Here is a 20,670-nt window from a genome sequence, read left to right as displayed (position 1 = left end):
CTTGAAATTATGGAACAATTTCCAGGATAGCTATGTAGGCAGAGTGGGAGCAAATCTGAGAATATTACTGGCCAATACTGTATTCAGTGCCATTCTGAAAGTCCATCCAGGTGTATGAGGGGATGACGCCAGAATATGAAGCCATAAACCTCGACCGATTTGTGAGCATCGGAGAAAAAACGCATGATAACAATTAATTTCAAATACTTTTATTAGTAAAAGTTACATTAAAATTCTCCAAATATTGAGAATAATAGGCTATTAAAGAGGTATACTTAAGCAACCGGTTAAATGGCTTCAGTTAAAAATTCTAAAAAATATAACTGCACCACAATGAGAATATAAAAACAGTTAGGTTACACTTCCAGTTATTTAAACAATATATTAATACTTAATGGTGAATTTAGAAATCATGTACTGACTGTACCATTTTGTCCAATTTAACTGTTACTAAATATTACAAGACTTTTCTTTCTTGACAAAATGGTCTTTTGACACAGTGGTGGTATATTCTGTAACTGTACATATCAGCACTGCAGGTCAGGTATGAAGGTTGTAGTGATATGTATGTATCATGGTATATAAAAAATTAATGACTACATCATAGTGTAAGACAGCACTAGATTCATGTATAAATAAGTGAACTCAAAGGATCTTGGGTCTCTTCGAACCAAGAGTGACTAGACAGCAGTTAGAGAAAGATAATAGTGTAGTTAATACATGTAGTTAAATATAGTTAATACTTATTCTGAATTACTTTATCACCAGTTATAGTTCTGTAAGAGTGAATAAACTCATCAGTATTTAATTTGTTATTCATTAAACCTATTTTACTTTGAATTGAAGATTGGTAGTTTCTTTAGAATCTAACCATCAGACCATTCTGGAAATAAAGCTAAGAGTAACATAAAGAGTAAGATAAACAAGTAATATAACAAAGGTTACATAATATGTGATTCTCAATAAACAAATACCCCTGTTTCACCAAAACAATCCAATCACTTCCAAGTATCAATTTTCCACCACGATAACAACTGATATCACTTGTGAAAAACAATTTACCTTTCACTGATGCAATATTTGTCTTGTCAAGAAATAATAGTTTACCCATTGTTATGAAACCACTTCTTGTTTTGTTTCTATTTAAGATTTATCATCCGGATGGATTTTAATGAGAAATGCTGACACTAAGGAATCTAATACTTAACTTTCAGAACACAGCAGAAGTCAGATGAATGATAAAACTTCTACTTTATCCACAAAGTCTGCCTTAACCATGACTCAAAGGGTAGGGATTTTGCACCCCATTGAGGTCAGGAATGGAGGCAGGTGAGGCCTGAAGATGACAAGGCTGGCCTGGATGCCAATAGGGGCTGGTTTAGCACAGGGCTAAATTGCTGGCTTTGAAAGCAGACCAAGGCAGGCCAGCAGCACGGTTCAATTCCCATACCAGCCTCCTTGAATGTGGCGACTAGGGGCTTTTCACAGTAACTTCATTTGAAGCCTATTTGTGACAATAAGCGATTTTCATTTTTCATTTTCAATTGCCCAAACTATTCCCAATGTTGGCTATTACATTGTAATTAATTGGCCACTTAAGTGCCCAGTGGGCTCAAAGCTGAGCAGGCTGTTCAACACCTCCCCTGACCCCATAGAATTCCACTAAGGTCGGGGGGGGGGGGGGGGGGGGGTACAGTGGGTAGGTATGCAACAGGAAGGTCACCCATTCCCACTGCCTTCAATCCCACTGCTGGTGGAAGTATAACATTTAGTCCATGGAATACATTGTCAGTCCATGTCTGCAAACAGAAAGACTAAAAAAAAAAAATCAAAAAAATAACTATATATATATATGATATATATAGTCATTTGGTTGTGCAGAACTCGGATATTGCTGAAAAGAGAGACATGCTGTCAGGATACAGTCAAGAATGCATTGTCAGAGGGTGGCACGGTGGCGCAGTGGGCTAGCCCTGCAGCCTCATGGTTCCGAGGTCCCAGGTTCGATTCTGGGTCACTGTCCATGTGGAGTTTGCACATTCTCCCCGTGTTTGCGTGGGTTTCACCCCCACAACCCAAGGATGAGCAGGGTAGGTGATTGGCCACACTAAATTGCCCCTTAATTGGAAAAAATGGGCAGCACGGTAGCATGGTGGTTAGCGTCAATGCTTCACAGCTCCAGGGTCCCAGGTTCAGTTCCCGGCTGGGTCACTGTCTGTGCGGAGTCTGCACATCCTCCCCGTGTGTGCTTGGGTTTCCTCCGGGTGCTCCGGTTTCCTCCCACAGTCCAAAGATGTGCGGGTTAGGTGGATTGGCCATGCTAAATTGCCCGTAGTGTCCTAAAAAGTAAGGTTAAGGGGGGGTTGTTGGGTTACGGGTATAGGGTGGATACGTGGGTTTGAGTAGGGTGATCATTACTCGGCACAACATCGAGGGCCGAAGGGCCTGTTCTGTGCTGTACTGTTCTATGTTCTAAATGAATTGGGTACTCTAAATTTATTTTTAAAAAAGAATGCATTGTCATGGACAAAGCAATGAGAAACTATAGACTTCCCAAGCTCCTGGATAATTCAAAAAAAGGCACAAGACTTGAACATATTCCTTTTGTTTACAAAGTATGGATCCCTGCATACTGTGGGCAGCACAGTAGCATAGTGATTAGCACTATGGCTTCACAGCGCCAGGGTCCCAGGTTCGATTCCCGCTTGGATCACTGTCTGTGCAGAGTCTGCATGTTCTCCCCGTGCCTGCGTGGGTTTCCTCTGGGTGCTCCGGATTCCCCCCACAGTCCAAAGAATGCATTGTCATGGACAAAGCAATGAGAAACTGTAGACTAGTTAGGTTAGGTGGATTGGCCATGCTAAATTGCCCTTAGGTTAGATGGGGTTGCTGGGTTACGGGGATAGGGTGGAGGTGTGGGCTTATGTAGGGTGCTCTTTCCAAGAGCCAGTGCAGACTCAATGGGCCGAATGGTCTCCTTCTGCACTGTAAATTCTATAATAATCTATAATAATATGAATGGCGATGCATTCTTGTGTTTATCCGAATGAGTGCAAGATGTAAGTCTTCAGCACCATGTCTCTCAATTTTACAGCACTGTACATTGTATGACAACAGTGAAATGCTGAAGTGATTTGAAGATCATTGTCAAACCTTCTGCCTTGTAATCACTTCATTACTCACTGCTCTATATCCAAAGTGGTGGGGGACATGCCCAAATGCTATTTTACAAAGAGGCCAATGTTGGTTTTCCTGCCAGTTCACCCTAAAGGAAGGAGCAAAACTTTTTTGCCTTTACTTGTGGATAAAATAAGCAGAAATATTCCTCTCAGCCCCATTAATAAAATTTCAGCTTCACTGCCCTACCTAACAAATACCCTGCTGGTAACTCATGAATACTGGGAAGCATTTCTTTGATCCTCAGCCATGCAACATTTGGCTTCTATCTGCCAACCAGCTGCAGTTTCCTGCTGGTTTCAGGCAAAAGTTGTCGGCAGATGAGGCCTGAGAGTTACAATTTCCTGGGCACTGACAAGGTCAGAACAGTTTGCTGTCCATTTCATCCTCCGCCTGCAGGACTGCCATCCAAATCAGGTTATATATTATACCTTCATCTGAAATTCCCATTGCTCATTATTCTAGTGGAGTTTTTTGACATGTCTAAAACAAATAGGCAAAGAGTAATATTTTAGCTCCAAATAAATACACCGTCAGAGATATACTCCAAATTCAGGAGTGAAGTCTGAAAATAAATATTAGTATATTAGTTTACAGTAAAAAGTCTTACAACACCAGATTAAAGTCCAACAGGTTTATTTGGAATCACGAGCTTTCGGAACGTATCTCCTTCATCAGGTGAAGAGTTCTGGGAGAACACGATGAGAAGCTTAGGAGAACGGAATGGGAATTGATTGTAGAGATATAGCACAAGGTCAAGGCATAGTGTGGTTTATTAGTTAGATAGAATATTGATTACTGTACTACAGATTCAGTTAAATATCTGTAACTCAGTAAAGTGTGCAAACCTAATTTAGTTTAGTAGTGTCAAATAAATTTGTTTTTATTCAAACTTCTTATTTTTATATTCTTTGTCAACACTACATATCTGGGTATCTTGGGAGGAAAAGGCAACAAATATAACAACTTCCATCCTGGTGCCAAAAGCCGAGTGTGATCAAAGCAACAGTTAATTTCAAGTGATGAGCCTCACGTATCCCTCGGCCTAATACAATGAAAGCTTTGGCATTAATTACTATCAATGTTGCGCTGGTGCAATGGTAAGCCAGGAAGCCCAAGATGATGAGTATTTGCTTGACAAGACAATGACCTATGGTAGCAATACATCTCAGTTTAAAGGCAATGACCTACAGTAGCAATACATCTCAGTTTAATAATATTGAATTAAAAGACAAGTTATTATTGAAAAGTCAATTACAAAACAAGACAAAAACTCTGAATACTTCAGTCAGACTGCTGCCGTCATCTTGAGATTCTAAAATGTTGCACCTCAGTTTCACCTGTATGATGGGGGAGATGAGATTCCTGAGGCCATCAATAGTTTTTCTTCTGTGTGTCAAGCGAAGTGATAAATATGTTTACGAGGAGACAGACCCCTGCGAGGATAGTGGTAATTTGGTTGCACTTCTTCAATCTTTCCTGGTTGATAATTTCATTCACATTGGTTTTTGCTGGACAAAAATTAAAAGCAGCAAGACATTAAACATATTTTTGGCTAAAAATATTAACTCTTGCCATAACCCTCTATTACATAATGTAGCACATATTACATTCATCTATGTATTTGAGTGGGAATCATAATATGAAACACCATTTCTCATTTGCCAAACCTTTATTGTGATATATTGGTCCAATAACAGTATATGTTCTATGTTATAGTAACTATATGTGGCTCTATCACTGATTAAAACTGTGTGAAATGCTTCACTTGTATTATGGCTGCAATTTAATGGCCATGCTCACCAAGGGTGCAAGTCTGTAATGGCTACTAAAGCTCATGAGAGGCCAAAAACGTGATTTGCGCCAGCAAGATTTCCGAACGTGATCTTCTGAGCCTCCCTCCGAGGACGCAATCAGGTTCAGGCCCAGGTAAGGCACAAGTCTGATTAGCATATATTATAATAGATTTAAATATTATTAGTGGTCTTAACGCCACTACTTCCAACCTCAACCTTTCTTCCCACCCAGTCAGCGTGACGTCACACTGGTGAAAATCATGACTGGTTTTCAAAAATGAAAACAGATGCACAGGTGAGTATAGCCCCAAGTGGTGAGGGGCATGCCTAGGTAGTCGGCTGGCATTGCTCCCTGGCACTGCCCAACTGGCACTGCCAACCAGGAAATGCCACCTGGACACTGCCAACTGGGCACCACCAACCAATCAGCATTGCAATGCCTGTGAGGGGTGCTGCCAATGTCTGTTGGGGGGGGGGGGGGGGGAGAATTACTCTGATGACTGGGGAGTGGGGGGGCAGGTGTTTGAATGCTGTTGGAGGAGGGGTGTTGCCTTGATGCTTTCGTTATTGGGGAGGGGGTTTGCCCTCATGCCTGCATAGTGGTGGTGCAGGACTTCCTGATTCTTGTGTGGTGGAGGGGGTTGCAAGGATGCTTGCTTGGTAGGAATGTCTGGGGTCGCACTGATGGTTGCGTGGGCACTTCCATGTCAATGGAGGGGGGAGGGGAAGCTTATTATCAGCGCAGATCAACGGGGGAATGGAGGGTCTCAAGGTGGGAGCCACTGTTGTTTATCCCAATTCCTTATCCATGATATTGAATGGTGGCACAGTGGTTAGTACTGCTGCCTTCCAGCTCCAGGGACCCAGGTTCAATTCCGGTCTCGGGTTACTGTCTATGGGGAGTTTGCACTTTCTCCCCATGTCTGTGCCCAAAGATGTGCAGGTTAGCTGGATTGGCGAGGCTAAATTGCCCCTTAGTGTCCAAAAGGTTAGTTGGGGTTACTGGGTTACGGAGATGGGGTGCAGGCATGGGCTTAAGCTTAAGCAAGGTGCTCTTTCCAAGGGCCGGTGCAGACTCAATGGAACGAATGACCTCCTTCTGCACCATAAATTCTTTGATTCATGGTAGCACTGTTGCTTCACAGCTCCAGGGAATTGGGTTCAATTCCCCAGCTTGGGTCACTGTCTGTGTGGAGTCTGCATGCTCTCCCCGTGACTGCGTGAGTTTCCTCCGGGTGTTTATTTGCTGCAACCTGCTTTGATAGGAGCGGGGCGTCGGGGGGTGTCAGGAGCGGGGCCGTCAAGAGGGAGAGATCAGAAGCGGTGCCATCAAGGGGGGGGGAGGAGTTAGGAGCAGGGCCATCGGGTAGGGAAGGCGGGGTCAGGAGCGGGGCCGTCAGGGAGGGAGGGGTGTCAGGAGAGGGGCCGTCAGGGAGGGAGGGGTGTCAGGAGCGGGGCCGTCAGGGAGGGAGGGGTGTCAGGAGCGGGGCCATCAGGGAGGGAGGGGTGTCAGGAGCGGGGCCGTCAGGGAGGGAGGGGTGTCAGGAGCGGGGGGTTCAGCAGCGAGGCTGTCACGGGGGGGGCTCAGGAGCGATGCCGTCAAGGGGGGGGGGTAAGGAGAGGGGCTGTCAGGGGGAGGGGGGTGAGGAGCGGGGTCGTCAGGGGGTGGGGGGTCAGGAGCAGGCTCGGGGGGGGGGGGGGGGGGGGGGGGGGGGGGGTTCGAACAGCTAGAAGAAAAAAGAAATCTTTCCGGAGAATCGCGCCAAGAGGCTATGATTCCACATTATGTAATTACCGAACTGCTATGAAGTTGATAACTTCAACTCTGCTGATCATTTTGCAGGATCCTCACATAAACAGGCTTGGTAAACTCAGCCAGTTCTTTAAAGAGGTTATCAGCTGTAAATATAAGGAAATAAATAAAATTGATTTACTTACCAGCGAAAACAAGCAGGGCAAAGATAACAGTTTGAAGAATGAGAGAGAGGCTAATCAGAACAATAAGAGGAATGTAGTACTTAAATTGTGGCCCTTGTTCGATAACTCCGAACAGCTGTGTTGCATTAGACATGAGCAAGGCAGCATCCAGCATGCTCTCTGCCACACTCTTTATTGTGGCATAGCGGTTGAAGTCGAGTAAACCCATCTGTCTGGTAGCAATATATTCCCCCTACAAAACAGAAATAAAAATAAAGTTTATGTTATGCAAACTATTTTTAAACAACGAGAAAACTCGGGATGACTCTCTAGCCAAGAAATTCATCCACACACCAATTGTTCTTCAGGGGTCATTAGGGACTGGGAGCTGAGGCAGAAATATGAATCTTTTACAAACACTTGTTTGAATCCTCTTTTCCAACATTAGTTTTCCCGATGACAAGTGGCTCCAACCAAAACCAGGCCTGGGGATTGTTTACTAGGCTCAATCTACCACTAAAGCACCATAGCAACAACCAGCATCAGATTAAATCACAATTCAGTAACCCATCCACGGGTATATGTATATTAATCCACATTAACTAAAAGATTAGTTGCACAGAATTACACAGTAGGCGATTGTGAATTCATAGAATGGTTACAGTAAAGAGAAAGTGCGAGAATTCTAATCTTTGAAAGTGCCATGATGTGGCAGGTGGTTTGTGACATGCCAGCCAATCCCAAAAGGAAACTTGGCAAACGATCACGACAATTTTCAATTTATATTATTGAGAGAAGATATGTCTGCTGAAGTCAGGAATCAAAAATTCCAATAACGCTTTTGGAAACTTTATTTTATTTTTAAAAAATATTTTTATTGAACTTTTATCATTTTTTACAAATCACAACCCCAATTACACATATGACAAAAATAGCAACGTGAAAACAAAAAAAAAGAAAAAACAACCGCCCCCCACCCCCCCAAGCCTCCACCACCACTAACAGCTAACAATGACTAGATACTTAAAGTGCAGTATAAACAGTCGCAATTTACGATAGAACCCTACATCATCTGCACCATTTTCCTGCCGGAGCTACCCCACTAACCGTATGAAATGCCCAATCCCTACACCTTCAAACCAGAGCTGCCCTGTGTACGACCACTCACTCCATGGCCACCACCGGAAGTCTGGGGGCTACTCATTCATGATGCTGGACATGACCCCCGTGTATCTCCAGCTAGATGTGACATCTAGAAAATGTGTCACCATCAACATTCAGGGTGTCATCGGTGGGTGCAATTTTCCAGCAGGTGATGACAAACATCTTCCAGGGCTGCCCGGGCGGCTGTCTATCTGAACTATGTACTTAATACAGGATCCACCGAAATGGAACACCTGGGCAACCTAGAAAATGTCCTTCGACATAAAAGGTTACTGCACGAGATAAGAGCAATAAGTTTTGGGGATGCTATATTAGCTTTAACCCGTCAGGGTGTCTGCCTGAAAAGGGGCAAGTGTGTCTTCCAGGTGAAGGAGGTCACATATTTGGGATACCACGTCAATAAGGAGGGGTTGCACCTGGTGGCGGAAAGGTCCAGGCCATCAAGGGAGCACCGACACCTGAGAACGCGACAGAGCTGAGGTCATTCCTGGGGCTTTTACGGTATGGGGAGTTCATCCCAAACCTGGCTACCTTGTTGGCGCCTCTACGTGTGCTTCCAAAAAAGAACTAGAAATGGCTGTGGAAAGTGCCACAACTAGAAGCATTCCCCAGGGTGAAGCAACAGTTTCTCTCTTCAAAATTTTTGTCAGATTAAGACCCATCAAAGACACTCATCCTTACATGGGATGCCTCACCATATGGCATTGGGGCTGTGTTGTCCCATCGGTGGTCGATGGGACAGAAAGGCCAATAGCCTAGGTGTCCAGAACTGTGGCCGACACGGAGAATTGCTATGTGTAGATTGAAAAGGAAAGACAGGCCGTGATTCTTGCAGATAAGAAATTTCATCACTACTTCTACAGGCATCATTTTACAGTAGTAACAGAGCATAAGCCTTTATTCAGCCTGTTCAAGAGAGATACATTGATACCGCTGACAGCGTCGACCCATAGTCCAATGATAGGCTTTCCTGTTGGTGGCATAGGAGTACACATTTTAATATCATTCGGGTGCACAGAATGTACATGCAGATGCCCTCAATTGGCTCCTGCTGCCTGTAAGCCCCCCAAACCCGCCAGTAGCGGAGAAAGTCATTTTGGCATTAAAATACATGGACACATTATCTGTCACAGCCACACAAATCCGTACATGCACCCAAAAGAACCCTACTTTTGCAAAACTGCGCTACGTCAAACTACATGGTGGATTTCAGGGGAAACCCCCAAAGGGACTGCGGGCCTATGTGACAAATCAGCGGGAGCTCAGCGTGGAGAACAGCATCATCCTGTGGGGAGCTCACGTGGTGGTTCTGCAGCCAGGTCAGCGAACCATTTTGCAGGATGTCCTAACGAATACCCAGGGATTTCCAAAATGATGATGTTTGCTCGGATTTCCAAAATGATGATGTTCGCTCGGAGTTGCGTGTGGTGACCAGGGCTCGACAGCGACATCGAGCGAATTGTGTAGCAATGTACAGCTTGCCAGGAGCAGCAGAAGTTCCCTCCATCATCCTGGCTCCAGCCGTGGGATTGGCCGGGATGACCCTGGGTGGGTTTGCATCCCGACTTCACCAGACCTTTCAATGTTTCTGCTCCTGATTGACGCCCACTTGGGGATGGATGTGCACAGGATGTCTTCCATCATTTTGCAAGCCACCATGGAAACGTCCTTCAGCACCCACAGGATTCCTAAGGTGCTTGTCACTGACAACAGTACCCTCCTTTACCAGTGAGGAATTTCAAGGATTTATGCGAATGGGGTGAAACACATTCGGACTGCCCATATCACACATCTTCAAACAGATTGGTGGAACGGGCAATCCAGATATTTAAACAGGGGATGAAAAAACAGACGACAGGGCCAGTTGGCACAAAACTGATGCGGTTGCTCTTTACTTACTGGACTACAACACGTGCTACAACTGGGGTGGGAGCCGGCAGAGCTGATGGGCCGATGTCTCCTGACCCGCCTATGTTTGACAATCCCGAACATTGGCGGGGAGATGGAAAAAAAGCTGGCTCTCCAGAAGGGGTACATGATCATCGAACACATGACAGAAGCTTTAAACCTGGGGTAGCGGAGCGGTCCACATTTGAAATTTTGGAGACGGCGGTGATGAGACCATCAATTCACGCGACATGTGGTTAGAAGTGAACAGTGGTTTTAATCGTCTTACAACATAGCCTGCCTATGACGAGATGAACTCCAGATGAACTGGCAGGCAGGCTCTCAGCATCAACCTTTATACTTCCGGTTAAGGGGAGGAGCCATGGGTGGAGCCATGGGCGGAGCCAAGGGTGGAGCCCAGTACAAGCTCCTCATCTCTCCCTATGGGTAGAGCCGCACAACTACATGTGATCCAATACAATATACAGGCTCAACACATGTTGTACAATACAGTGAGGATTATTAGTATTTATAATTCACCACATTCACCCCCTGTGAAGAAAATCAAGTCCAGCGGGGGTGATGGTTTACAGATTGAGTCTGTCCGGTGGTCGAGTTGTCCGTTGTGATCGGCGGAGCACTGGGGTTGCAGCCCCTTCTGGTGGCTGGATGATCACGGTCGGTTGGGGTACGATGGCGGACTCCGGGGGTGATTCTGTCCGAGCTTCGTAGCCGTCTGGTTCGACTGGGGAGTGGGGGCGCTGGAAGCTTGCAGGTGCGGGCGTGCGGAACATGTGTAGGGAACTGGTAGGCGCGGGGGCGTGGGGCGCGGTGAGTTGGGTGGGATGTAGTGTGAGGGGTACCTCGGCGGTGGTAGTGGTGGGGTTTGAGTCCCAGAGGGATACGGTGTCCTGACGGCCGTCAGGGTACTCTATGAAGGCGTATTGGGGGTTCGAGTGTAGTAGAAGCAGTTTTTCTGTGAGTGGGTCAGTTTTGTGTGCCCTGATGTGCTTCCAGAGGAGTACTGGGCCCGGTGTCTTCAACCATGCCGGGAGCAAAACCCCCGTGGTAGTGCCCCTGGAAAAAATAAAGAGCCGCTCGTGAGGGGTCTGATTGGTGTCGGTACATAAGAGGAACCTAATAGCGTGGAGCGCGTCTGGGAGGACTTCCTGCCAATGGGAGATCGGGAGATTCCTGGACCGGAGGGTCAGTAGGACGGCCTTCCAGACCATCGCATTCGCCCTCTCCACCTGCCTGTTCCCCCTGGGGTTATAGCTGGTAGTCCTGCTCGAGGCGATGCCCTTGTCGAGCAGATACTGACGTAGCTCGTCGCTCATAAAAGACGAACCCCGGTCGCTGTGTACATAGCTGGGGAAACAAAAAGGGTGAAGATACTATGCAGGGCCCTAATGACTGTGTGGGAGGTCATATCGTGGCACGGGACAGCAAAAGGGAATCAGGAGAACTCATCGACGACATTCAGGAAGTACACATTCCAGTTAGTCGAAGGGAGTGGCCCTTTGAAATCGATAGCGAGGCGTTCACAGGGCCTAGACGCCTTGACCAGGTAGGCCCTGTCTGGTCTGTAGAAGTGCGGTTTTCACTCCGCGCAGATCGGGCAATCCCTGGTGACGGCTTTTACCTCCTCAGTGGAGAAAGGCAGATTTCGGGCTTTAATGTAGTGGGCAAGCCGGGTGACCCCCGGGTGGCAGAGGTCATTGTGGATGGCTTTTAAGCGGTCGCTCTGCGTGCTGGCGCACGTGCCACGGGACAGGGCATCTGGGGGCTCGTTGAGCTTCCCCGGTCGATACATAATATCGTATTTGTAGGTGGAGAGCTCGATCCTCCACCTCAGAATTTTATCATTTTTAATTTTGCCCCTTTGCGAGTTGTCAAACGTGAAGGCAACCGATCTTTGGTTGGTGATGAGGGTGAACCTCCTACCTGTGAGGTAGTGCCTCCAGTGACGTATAGCCTCCACAATGGCTTGTGCTTCTTTCTCGACCGAGGAGTGTCGAAGTTCCGAAGCGGAGAGGGTTCGGGAGAAAAATGCGACTGTTCTCCCTGCCTGATTTAATGTGGCTGCAAGAGCTACCTCTGAGGCATCGCTCTCAACCTGAAAGGGGACGGATTCATCCACCGCCCGCATGGCCGCCTTGGCGATGTCCTCCTTGATGCAGTTGAAGGCCTGGCGAGCCTCAGCCGACAGGGGGAAAAGTGTGGCCTTAAATAGTGGGCGGGCTTTGTCCCCATATTGAGGGACCCACTGGGCATAGTATGAAAAGAATCCCAGGCACCGTTTGAGGGCCCTGGGACAATGAGGGAGAGGGAGTTCTAAGAGGGGGCGCTTACGGTCCGGGTCGGGGCACAGGACTCCGTTTTCCACGACATAGCCGAGGATGGCTAGCCTGGTCATGTGGAAAACGCATTTCTCCATGTTATAAGTGAGGTTGAGTTTCTGGGCCGTCTGGAGAAATCGATGGAGGTTGGCATCGTGGTCCTGCTGGTCATAGCCGCAGATGGTGACGTTATCCAAGTACGGAAACGTGGCCCGCAGTCCGTACTGGTCCACCATTCGGTCCATTGCTCGTTGGAACACCGAGACCTCAAAGGGAACCCGGAGGAAATGGAAGAGGCAGCCATTGGCCTTGAACGCCGTGTAGTGGCGGACCTCCGGGCGGATTGGGAGCTGGTGGTATGCAGACTTCAGATCCACCATGGAGAAAATACGATACTGGCCGATCTGATTCACCATGTCTGCAATCCTGGGGAGGGGGTACACATCGAGGAGCGTAAACCGATTAATGGTCTGACTTTCGTACACGAACATGCGGAATTTTCCCCCGGTCTTGACGACCACCACCTGAGCTCTCCAGGGGCTGTTACTGGCCTGTATGAGCCCCTCATGTAGGAGCCTCCGAACCTCGGTTCTGATAAACACCCTGTCCTGCAGGCTGTACCGCCTGCTGCGAGTGGCTACGGGTTTACAGTCCGGAATGAGATTGGCAAAGAGTGGAGGGGGGGAGATTCGCAGAGTGGCTAGGCTGCAGATGGTGAGTGGGGGTAGAGGTCCGTCGAAGCTGAGGGTGAGACTTTTGAAGTTACACTGGAAGTCGAGTCCCAGTAAGAGTGGGGTGCAGAGTTCGGGCAGGACGTATAGTTGAAAATTAGAGTAACTAGCGCCTTGGATCGTTAGGGTCGCGACAGTGCGCCCTTGGATGTGAACAGAGTGGGAGCCCGAAGCAAGGGAGATAGTTTGCCATGCAGGAAAAACAGGGAGCGAACAGCGTCTTACCAGATCTGGGTGGACGGAGCTCTCGGTGTCGAAGAGGCACGGTGTACTGTACCCGTTGACTTGAACGGTCGTCATTGAGTTGCGGAGGTGTTTTGGACCCGACTGGTCCAACGTGACTGCGCAGAGTTGCGGGTAGTCGGCGGCTCAGTCCGCTGTGTTGGGGTGGCCCCGTGGTGAATGCCCGCTGAGGTCGCAGTCTTCGATCAGATTTTCTGAATTTGGAGAGGATGGAGCCCAAGATGGCCGTCCCCGTGGATCTGATGTGGCGGGTGGCAAGGAAGATGGCGTCCACGATGGCGGCCCCCATGAGTCGCACGTGGTCAGCCGCATGGTGGGGGTCCGCCAAGATGGCGGCCCCTATGGGTTGCACGTGGCGGGTGGGGGCGGAGTCGAGGTATAGGCCGCGGCGTTACGGGACCTGCGGGCCTGCGAATTCAGAGAACGAGTGCTTTGAGCCGTGGGAGGGTTAGAGGCTGGAGCTTTCTTCGCCAGACACACTCTGGCATTGTGTCCTTTGCGACCGCAACTGCTGCAGGTCGCGTTGCGGGCCGGGCAGTGCTGTCGCGGGTGCTGGGGCTGGCCACAAAAGTGGCAGGCTGGGGCAACATTGTGGCTGGGTGGCCGCGCGGCGCAGGCCTGGGGCAGTCGCTGGTCGAGGGCTCATGACGGGGTCGCGAGTCCGCAGGGAACGAGGTGAGGCTGCGAAACAAGACCTCCATAGTAGTAGCGAGTTCAACAGTGTCTTCTAAATTTTGGGCCCCCTTCTCAAGCAGTCGCTGGCGCATGTAATTGGATCTGAGGCCTGCAACAAAGACATCGCGGACAGCAAGTTCCATATGTTCAGCAGCATTTACAGCCTGGTAATTACAGTCCCGGGATAAGGGTTTTAAGTCTGTTAGAAATTCTTCTAGCGATTCTGTGGGGTGCTGGCGGCGAGTAGTAAAAACGTGGCGTGCGTAGACCTCATTGACGGGTCTCACGTACATTCTGTCGAGTAGGGCCACGGCCTCTGTATATGAGCCGGTACAATTTAATGAAAATGAAAAAATGAAAATCGCTTATTGTCACGAGTAGGCTTCAAATGAAGTTACTGTGAAAAGCCACTAGTCGCCACAGTCCGGCGCCTGTCCGGGGAGGCTGGTACGGGAATTGAACTGTGCTGCTGGCCTGCTTGGTCTGCTTTAAAAGCCAGCGATTTTGCCCAGTGAGCTAAACTAGCTGAGTAGATATACGATGGCTCACCCTTGCATGCAGTAGGCTGAGTTTCTGCTCCTCCGTCATTTCTGTGGTGCTTGCTTCAGCCAGGTGGGCCTTAAAACATCGGAGCCAGTGTGAAAAGATTTCTTTCGTCTCTGCATCCTGTGGGTCGAGTTCCAGTCGATCAGGTTTGAGGGCTGATTCGATAGTCGTTCCTTACTGTTTCTTAAGACGATTAAATTGATGAGACCATCAATTCAGGCGACACGTGGTTAGAAGTGAACAGATGACTGGCAGGCAGGCTCTCAGCATCAACCTTTATACTTCCGGTTAAGGGGAGGAGCCATGGGTGGAGCCATGGGCGGAGCCAAGGGAAGGAGCCCAGTACAAGCTCCTCATCTCCTCCTATGGGTAGAGCCGCGCAACTACACGTGATCCAAGACAATAAACAGGCTCAACACATGTTGTACAACAGTGTGGATTATTAGTATTTATAATTCACCACAGGCGGCCAGTGGATTCCAGGGACTATAGTGGAGAGGAAGGGGCCAATCTCCTACACTGTCAAGACTGGAGCACGGACCATGTAAAAACAAAGGTAGGGAGCCTGCACTAGAGAGAACCACGCTCGATGAATCAGTCCCTCATCAACACCCTGTCCGTCTACCATCCTTGAACTAAGGTACAGTTCCCACCAAAGGCCTGTGCCCAGGCCAGCAGGACTTGTACAACTCAGCATCTGATATGGGCATAGAATCCTCAGTACCCTCGGAGAACATTATGGTCAGAGATGGACCTCTGACAGGACCTCCTCGGCGTTCGGAATGAAAAAGTCATTCCCTGACATGATACACGCCGCCCACCAACGGCCTCACCGTTGCAAGAAGTACAGCCACAGGCAAAATGGTGAAGGAGAACGTTCTGCAATTGGCTACTGGGAGACCTTTGGACTTTTGGAGGGAAGGGATGTAATAACCCACAGAGACCTACGGGGACCCCCCAATTGATCTCTCCAATTGATCTCCTCGTGGAATACGAGCTCCCCTGCTAGTAGGCGAATCCCATCAGCTTGGGCTCGTTAAATAACCTCATAAAAGCCAGCCCGGACGAGGACCAGCAAGAGCACTAGGCTTTCAGAACAAAACTCTTTGAACTTTAACAACTAAACACGCCACACCTTATCTCCTCCATGCAAATTTTTATCCACGATATGTTTACTTGTTGCACATCTAACTTTGGAAATCTCCACTTCAAATGCTTGCTTTTCACACTTTGGGTTCTCCGGTCCGCGAGCCGTGTTTTCCTGCGTGGCACCGCCCTACCGGCAGCGGGATCCTTCATTCTGGCAGCTGGCCAATGGGATTTCCAATTGTCGCCACCCCACGCCATGGAGAAACCCACAGTTTGGGGGTATTGCCCATGTATGTGGGAGTTGTGATGTCCGTGGTGGTGAGAGGAAGGGATATCATCAACTTAACTTTGTGATCGGTACGACCTCTGAGGAGCCAGTCTTCCTTTAGGCCCCCATTCCAAAAAAAATCCTAAATGTGGGAGGATTCGGTGCGAATCTTCCCACGCTCCAAAAAATGATTCAGTTTGGTTGGATTGCGATAGGATCATGCCAGAATAACCAGAGGGACTCTCATTAGTTCAACCGTCCGAAACATCGCCTTGGCTGGAATTCTCTGATCGTTCACGCCAGGGATTCTCTTCCCGTCAGCAGCGCACCCGCTGCTGTGGGGTTCCTGGCTGCAGGGAGGCTTCAATGGGAATTCCCATTGACGGTGGCTGAACCAGAGAATCCCGCTGCCAGCAAATAGCGCACTGCCTCCTGCTGCCAAGGCCACAGAATCCCGGTGCCAGCAAATAGCGCACTGCCTCCTGCTGCCAAGGCCACAGAATCCCGCTGCTAGCAAATAGCGCACTGCCTCCTGCTGCCAAGGCCACAGAATCCCGCTGCCAGCAAATAGCGCACTGCCTCCTGCTGCCAAGGCCACAGAATCCCGCTGCTAGCAAATAGCGCACTGCCTCCTGCTGCCACAGAATCCCGCTGCCAGCAAATAGCGCACTGCCTCCTGCTGCCGAGAAACACACAGCTGGGAGGCCACAGAATCCTGTCCTTAGTCACTTTTTGTGAGAATCGCCCCCTTCCTCGCAACTTAGAAATCTATTTGAGAGTTATCAATAGCCAAACACTCAACCAATGTATCATCCAGTCAGGATTTGAGTGCAACCAACGTAGTGAATGTTGAATGTTAATAAGATAAGATAATATTACTGGTTATACACTAAAATGATATGACCGTCACACATGGAGAGTATTGGCCCAGATTGGGCAGGATACTTCAGAACCCTTTTCTACCTTCCTGCAATGAAGTTTATAACCTTTTCAGGGGTGTACACTTGGCTGTTTTATTGAAAAAGCCTTTAGGTCCTCTCAAGATTGATTTTATTTCGGAATACTCAATGGGACATCATTCTCCGACCCCCCGCCGGGTCAGTTTTTGGCCAGTCCTGCCGGCGTGGATTGGACATGGTCCCACATGGCGGGACCTGGCTGGTAGGCCGGCTGGTGCGGTCCGGGGGGCTGCAGGGGGGGTCTGGCCCACGATCGGGGCCCACTGATCTGCGGGCGGGCCTGTGCCATGAGGGCACTCCTTCCTTCCGCGCCGGCCCCTGTAGGGCTCCTCCATTGCCGGCGCGAGAAGACACCCCCCTGTGCATGCGCTAGAATACGCCGGCCGGTCTGCACATATGTGGAACCACGCCGGCGGTTCTGCGCTAACTTGCGCCGACCCTTTGGAGCCTGTTGGCGCGGCGCCAACTCCTCCACCGCTGGCCGAGCCCCCAGAAGTGCGGAGGATTCCGCAACTTCCGGTCAGCCTGACGCCGGAGTGGGTCGCACCGTTTTTACGCCGGCGTCGGGCCATCGCGGGGATTCGGGAGAATCCCGCAGCAAGTTTTTTGTCCAAAGTTTGGGTTACATATCTCACCTTTGATGTTAATCACCTGCTATTTCGGTTTTGGAACTTTGCCTGTATCATATGGCCTTATTTAGTCATTCTTACCTCTTTTCTTTCTTTTTTAAAATTCATTTACGAGATGTGGGTGTCATTGATTAGGCCAGCATTTTATTGCACATACCTGGTTGCCCTTCAGAAGGTGGTGGTGGTGCCTTCTTGAACTGCTGCAGTCCCTGAGGTGTCCCTGATTGTTGTTGGGGTTGGAGCTCTAAGATTTTGACCCAGCGACAGTGAAGGACCGGCAATATATTTCTAAGTAAGGGTGGTGAGTGACTTGGAGGGGAACCTCCAGGTGGTTGGGTTCCGAGGTATCTGCTGCTCTCGTCCTTCTAGATGGTAGTGATCATGGCTTTCGAAGGTGCTGACTAAGGAACCTTGGCGAGTTACTGAAGTGCATCTTGTAGATAGGCTGCCATTCTTTGTCGGTGGTGGAGAGTTTGAATGTTTGTCTAAGGGGTAGCAATCAAGCGGGCTGCTTTGACCCGGATGGTGTCGAGCTTCTTGCTGGAGTTGCACTCATCCCGGTATTTGGAGAGTATTCCATTACACTCCTGACTTGTACCTTGTAGACGGTATTGGGGCAGCACGGTAGCATTGTGGTTAACACAATTGCTTCACAGTTCCAGGGTCCCAGGTTTGATTCCCGGCTTGGGTCACTGTCTGTGCAGAGTGCACGTTCTCCCCGCGTGTGCGTGGGTTTCCTCCGGGTGCTCCGGTTTCCTCCCACAGTCCAAAAGATGTGCAGGTTAGATGGATTGGCCATGATAAAATGCCCTTAGTGTCCAAAATTGCCCTGAGTGTTGGGTGGGGTTACTGGGTTATGGGGATAGGGTGGAGGTGTGTGCTTGGGTAGTGTGCTCTTTCCAAGAACTGGTGCAGACTCGATGGGCCGAATGGCCTCCTTCTGCACTGTAAATTCTATGGTTCTATGGTGGTCAGGCTTTGGGGGGTGTCAGGAAGTGAGTCACTTGTTGTAGGATTCATAGCCCTGGTAGCCACAATATTAATGTAGCTAGTTTAATTCAGTTTCTGATCAATGGTATTCCCCAGGATGTTGATTGTCTTATCACTTTTCAAGCTGTCCTTTCGCAGATGACTCCTACCTTCCCATAAACATTTAATCTCTGGCACCATACGAAGTCCACAAAAAATGTAATTAATTTCACTGTCAGTTATTTATGCCCGGGTCTGTATATGATGCCTGCTAACAAGCATTCACAATGGTCATTCAGTGCAGCTGTTCTTACTCCATATCAGGCTGGTGTGCTGGTCTACTGTTCACAGCAGGCACATCTATTCCCATGTACTAGTGGATATATGTCCTTCAGCAAGCAAGTTCATTAAACAAGCTTAATTGAAAAGTCCAACAGTCTCATACCACTTGTTGTCTCTTCCAACAATGTTCAAACTAGTTAGTCTTATCTGAGAATATTTTCTAACTAGGTTTGCAGGATAGTGAATCATTAAGCAATTATATATGTGGATATTCTATTCTTAATTTCTCACTTTTTCTGATTACTAAGAGGGCATATTGAGTCCATGCCATCTCCCTGCAATAGCAATGCAGATAGTCCACTGCCCATTCTCTGTAACCCTGCATTAAAAATAAATCTCAGGTGCTTATCCAATTCCTTTTTGAAAGCCACAATTGCAGCTGCTTCCACCACCCTCCCAGGTAGTGCATTCCAGATCCTAACTACCCACTGCATAAAAAATATTTTCTAGTGACCTCTTTGTTTTTTAAAAAACTATGAACGTTAATCTGGAGGCTTTTTGTTCTCACCACCACAAAAGTGATCAGTTTATTTCTATCATCTCTGCCTAGGCCTCTCATGATTGTGAACACCTCTATTAAATCTTCGCTCAATTTTATTTTCTCTTTGGAGAACAATTCCTGCATCTCCAACCTATCCTCATTACTGAAGTCCAACGTCTCAGTGACCATTCTTGTCAATCTTTTCTGAACCCTCTCTAAAGCACTTTTTGTCAAACCTTTTTTTCCGGAACCCAGTTTTACGAACGGCCCGACCTTTGGAACCTGCGGGCTGACCTTCGCGACCCACGGCGGCTGACCTTTATGACCCACACCAACCAACCTTCGCGACCCACACTGGCCAACCTTCGCGACCCAAGCTGGCCGACCTTTGGAGCCCATGCTGGCCGGCCATCGCGACCAACCATTTACCTTTAATGCGATAGGTGAGTCTGCTTGGTCCTCACGATCTCACTTGCTTTGCCATTTAATGTTACATTTCTGCTAAGGACTTCAGCTGATCATTTATGTTTTCGCTGCATCCTTTTCAAAAGATCGAGGCTTGGCTTTGAACTCGCCAGTCAAATGCCTTTGACTTTTTGAGGGCTTTAAACTTTCATTTTCCAGTAATTCCCTGCATATAACACACATTGGCTTTGCATCCTGATTTGCAAATATGAAATCCTTTCGTATCTCACTGCATTAAATGGTTTGCGTTTTCCACAGCCTAAATAAAAATTATTAGGAAGTGGAAAAACACCTTCATAGAAATGTCAGGTATTTTTACTGCTTCTGCCTTTGAAGATCTGTTTGTCTATTGGTTGGCTTTGGCTACAGAAGCTAGACACTGCCAGTAATATTGCCAGACGTTAATAGTACCTGAACAGATATGGAAATATTTCTGAAAACAAGTTATTTACAGACTCCTGCTTGTTGATAAACTTTACTAGTCGCTCCTAAGCTTTCTGACAATGGGTTCATTCACACTCCACAGCTTAAAGGTCAAATGTTTGTGAAATATTTACCAGCAACTAATTAGTGATGAAATAACTCCAACGTAGGATCCTGCTTTTTAGTTTTTACATTCCTTTTAAGACATCTCTGTTCGTCAACCTTTTAGGTTCTGTTCATTTAGTACCAAATAACGTTGAACTGCACTCAGGGAGGTACTGGAACCACTATCAACTCAGAACAGAGATGCACCCTATTTGAGGAGTATAAAAGCAAAATCTAAAACTCTACATAATCTTACATTTTTGTTACTTTGTTAGAGATAACGAAAAAGACATTTATCTGAATCTGCTTGTCGAATGGGCAAGGTTCATCAGCTTCCTTCCGGTGAAGAGCTACATCAGGGATGTAACAATCAGCTAATCTGAAATAACTGAAAAATGATACAAATAAAAAATAAAACCCTGAATGCTGGAAATCAAAAATGAAAGCATAAATTGCTGGAAATGC

The 20,670-nt window shown here is 47.9% G+C and overlaps 1 protein-coding gene across 2 annotated transcripts in view; it reads right to left on the bottom strand.

The window, feature by feature from the left end:
• Positions 1–2,398: 2,398 nt before the first annotated feature.
• The window catches only part of LOC119955033 (ninjurin-2-like), a 306,288-nt gene continuing 288,016 nt past the window's right edge, over positions 2,399–20,670 (bottom strand). For both annotated transcript variants that reach the window (XM_038780836.1, XM_038780837.1), the window contains exons 2-3: positions 6,912–7,143; positions 2,399–4,688 (exon numbers count right to left, since the gene is read on the bottom strand). In XM_038780836.1, coding sequence (XP_038636764.1) covers positions 4,552–4,688; positions 6,912–7,143 — 369 coding nt within the window. In that variant the 3' untranslated portion in view covers positions 2,399–4,551. The remainder of the gene's footprint in view (positions 4,689–6,911; positions 7,144–20,670) is intronic.

The sequence above is a fragment of the Scyliorhinus canicula genome, chromosome 20 (genome assembly GCF_902713615.1).
Source record: "Scyliorhinus canicula chromosome 20, sScyCan1.1, whole genome shotgun sequence".
NCBI lineage: Eukaryota > Metazoa > Chordata > Chondrichthyes > Carcharhiniformes > Scyliorhinidae > Scyliorhinus > Scyliorhinus canicula.
Note: the sequence above shows the minus strand (reverse complement) of the source record. Positions and strands in the feature narration are given on the sequence as shown.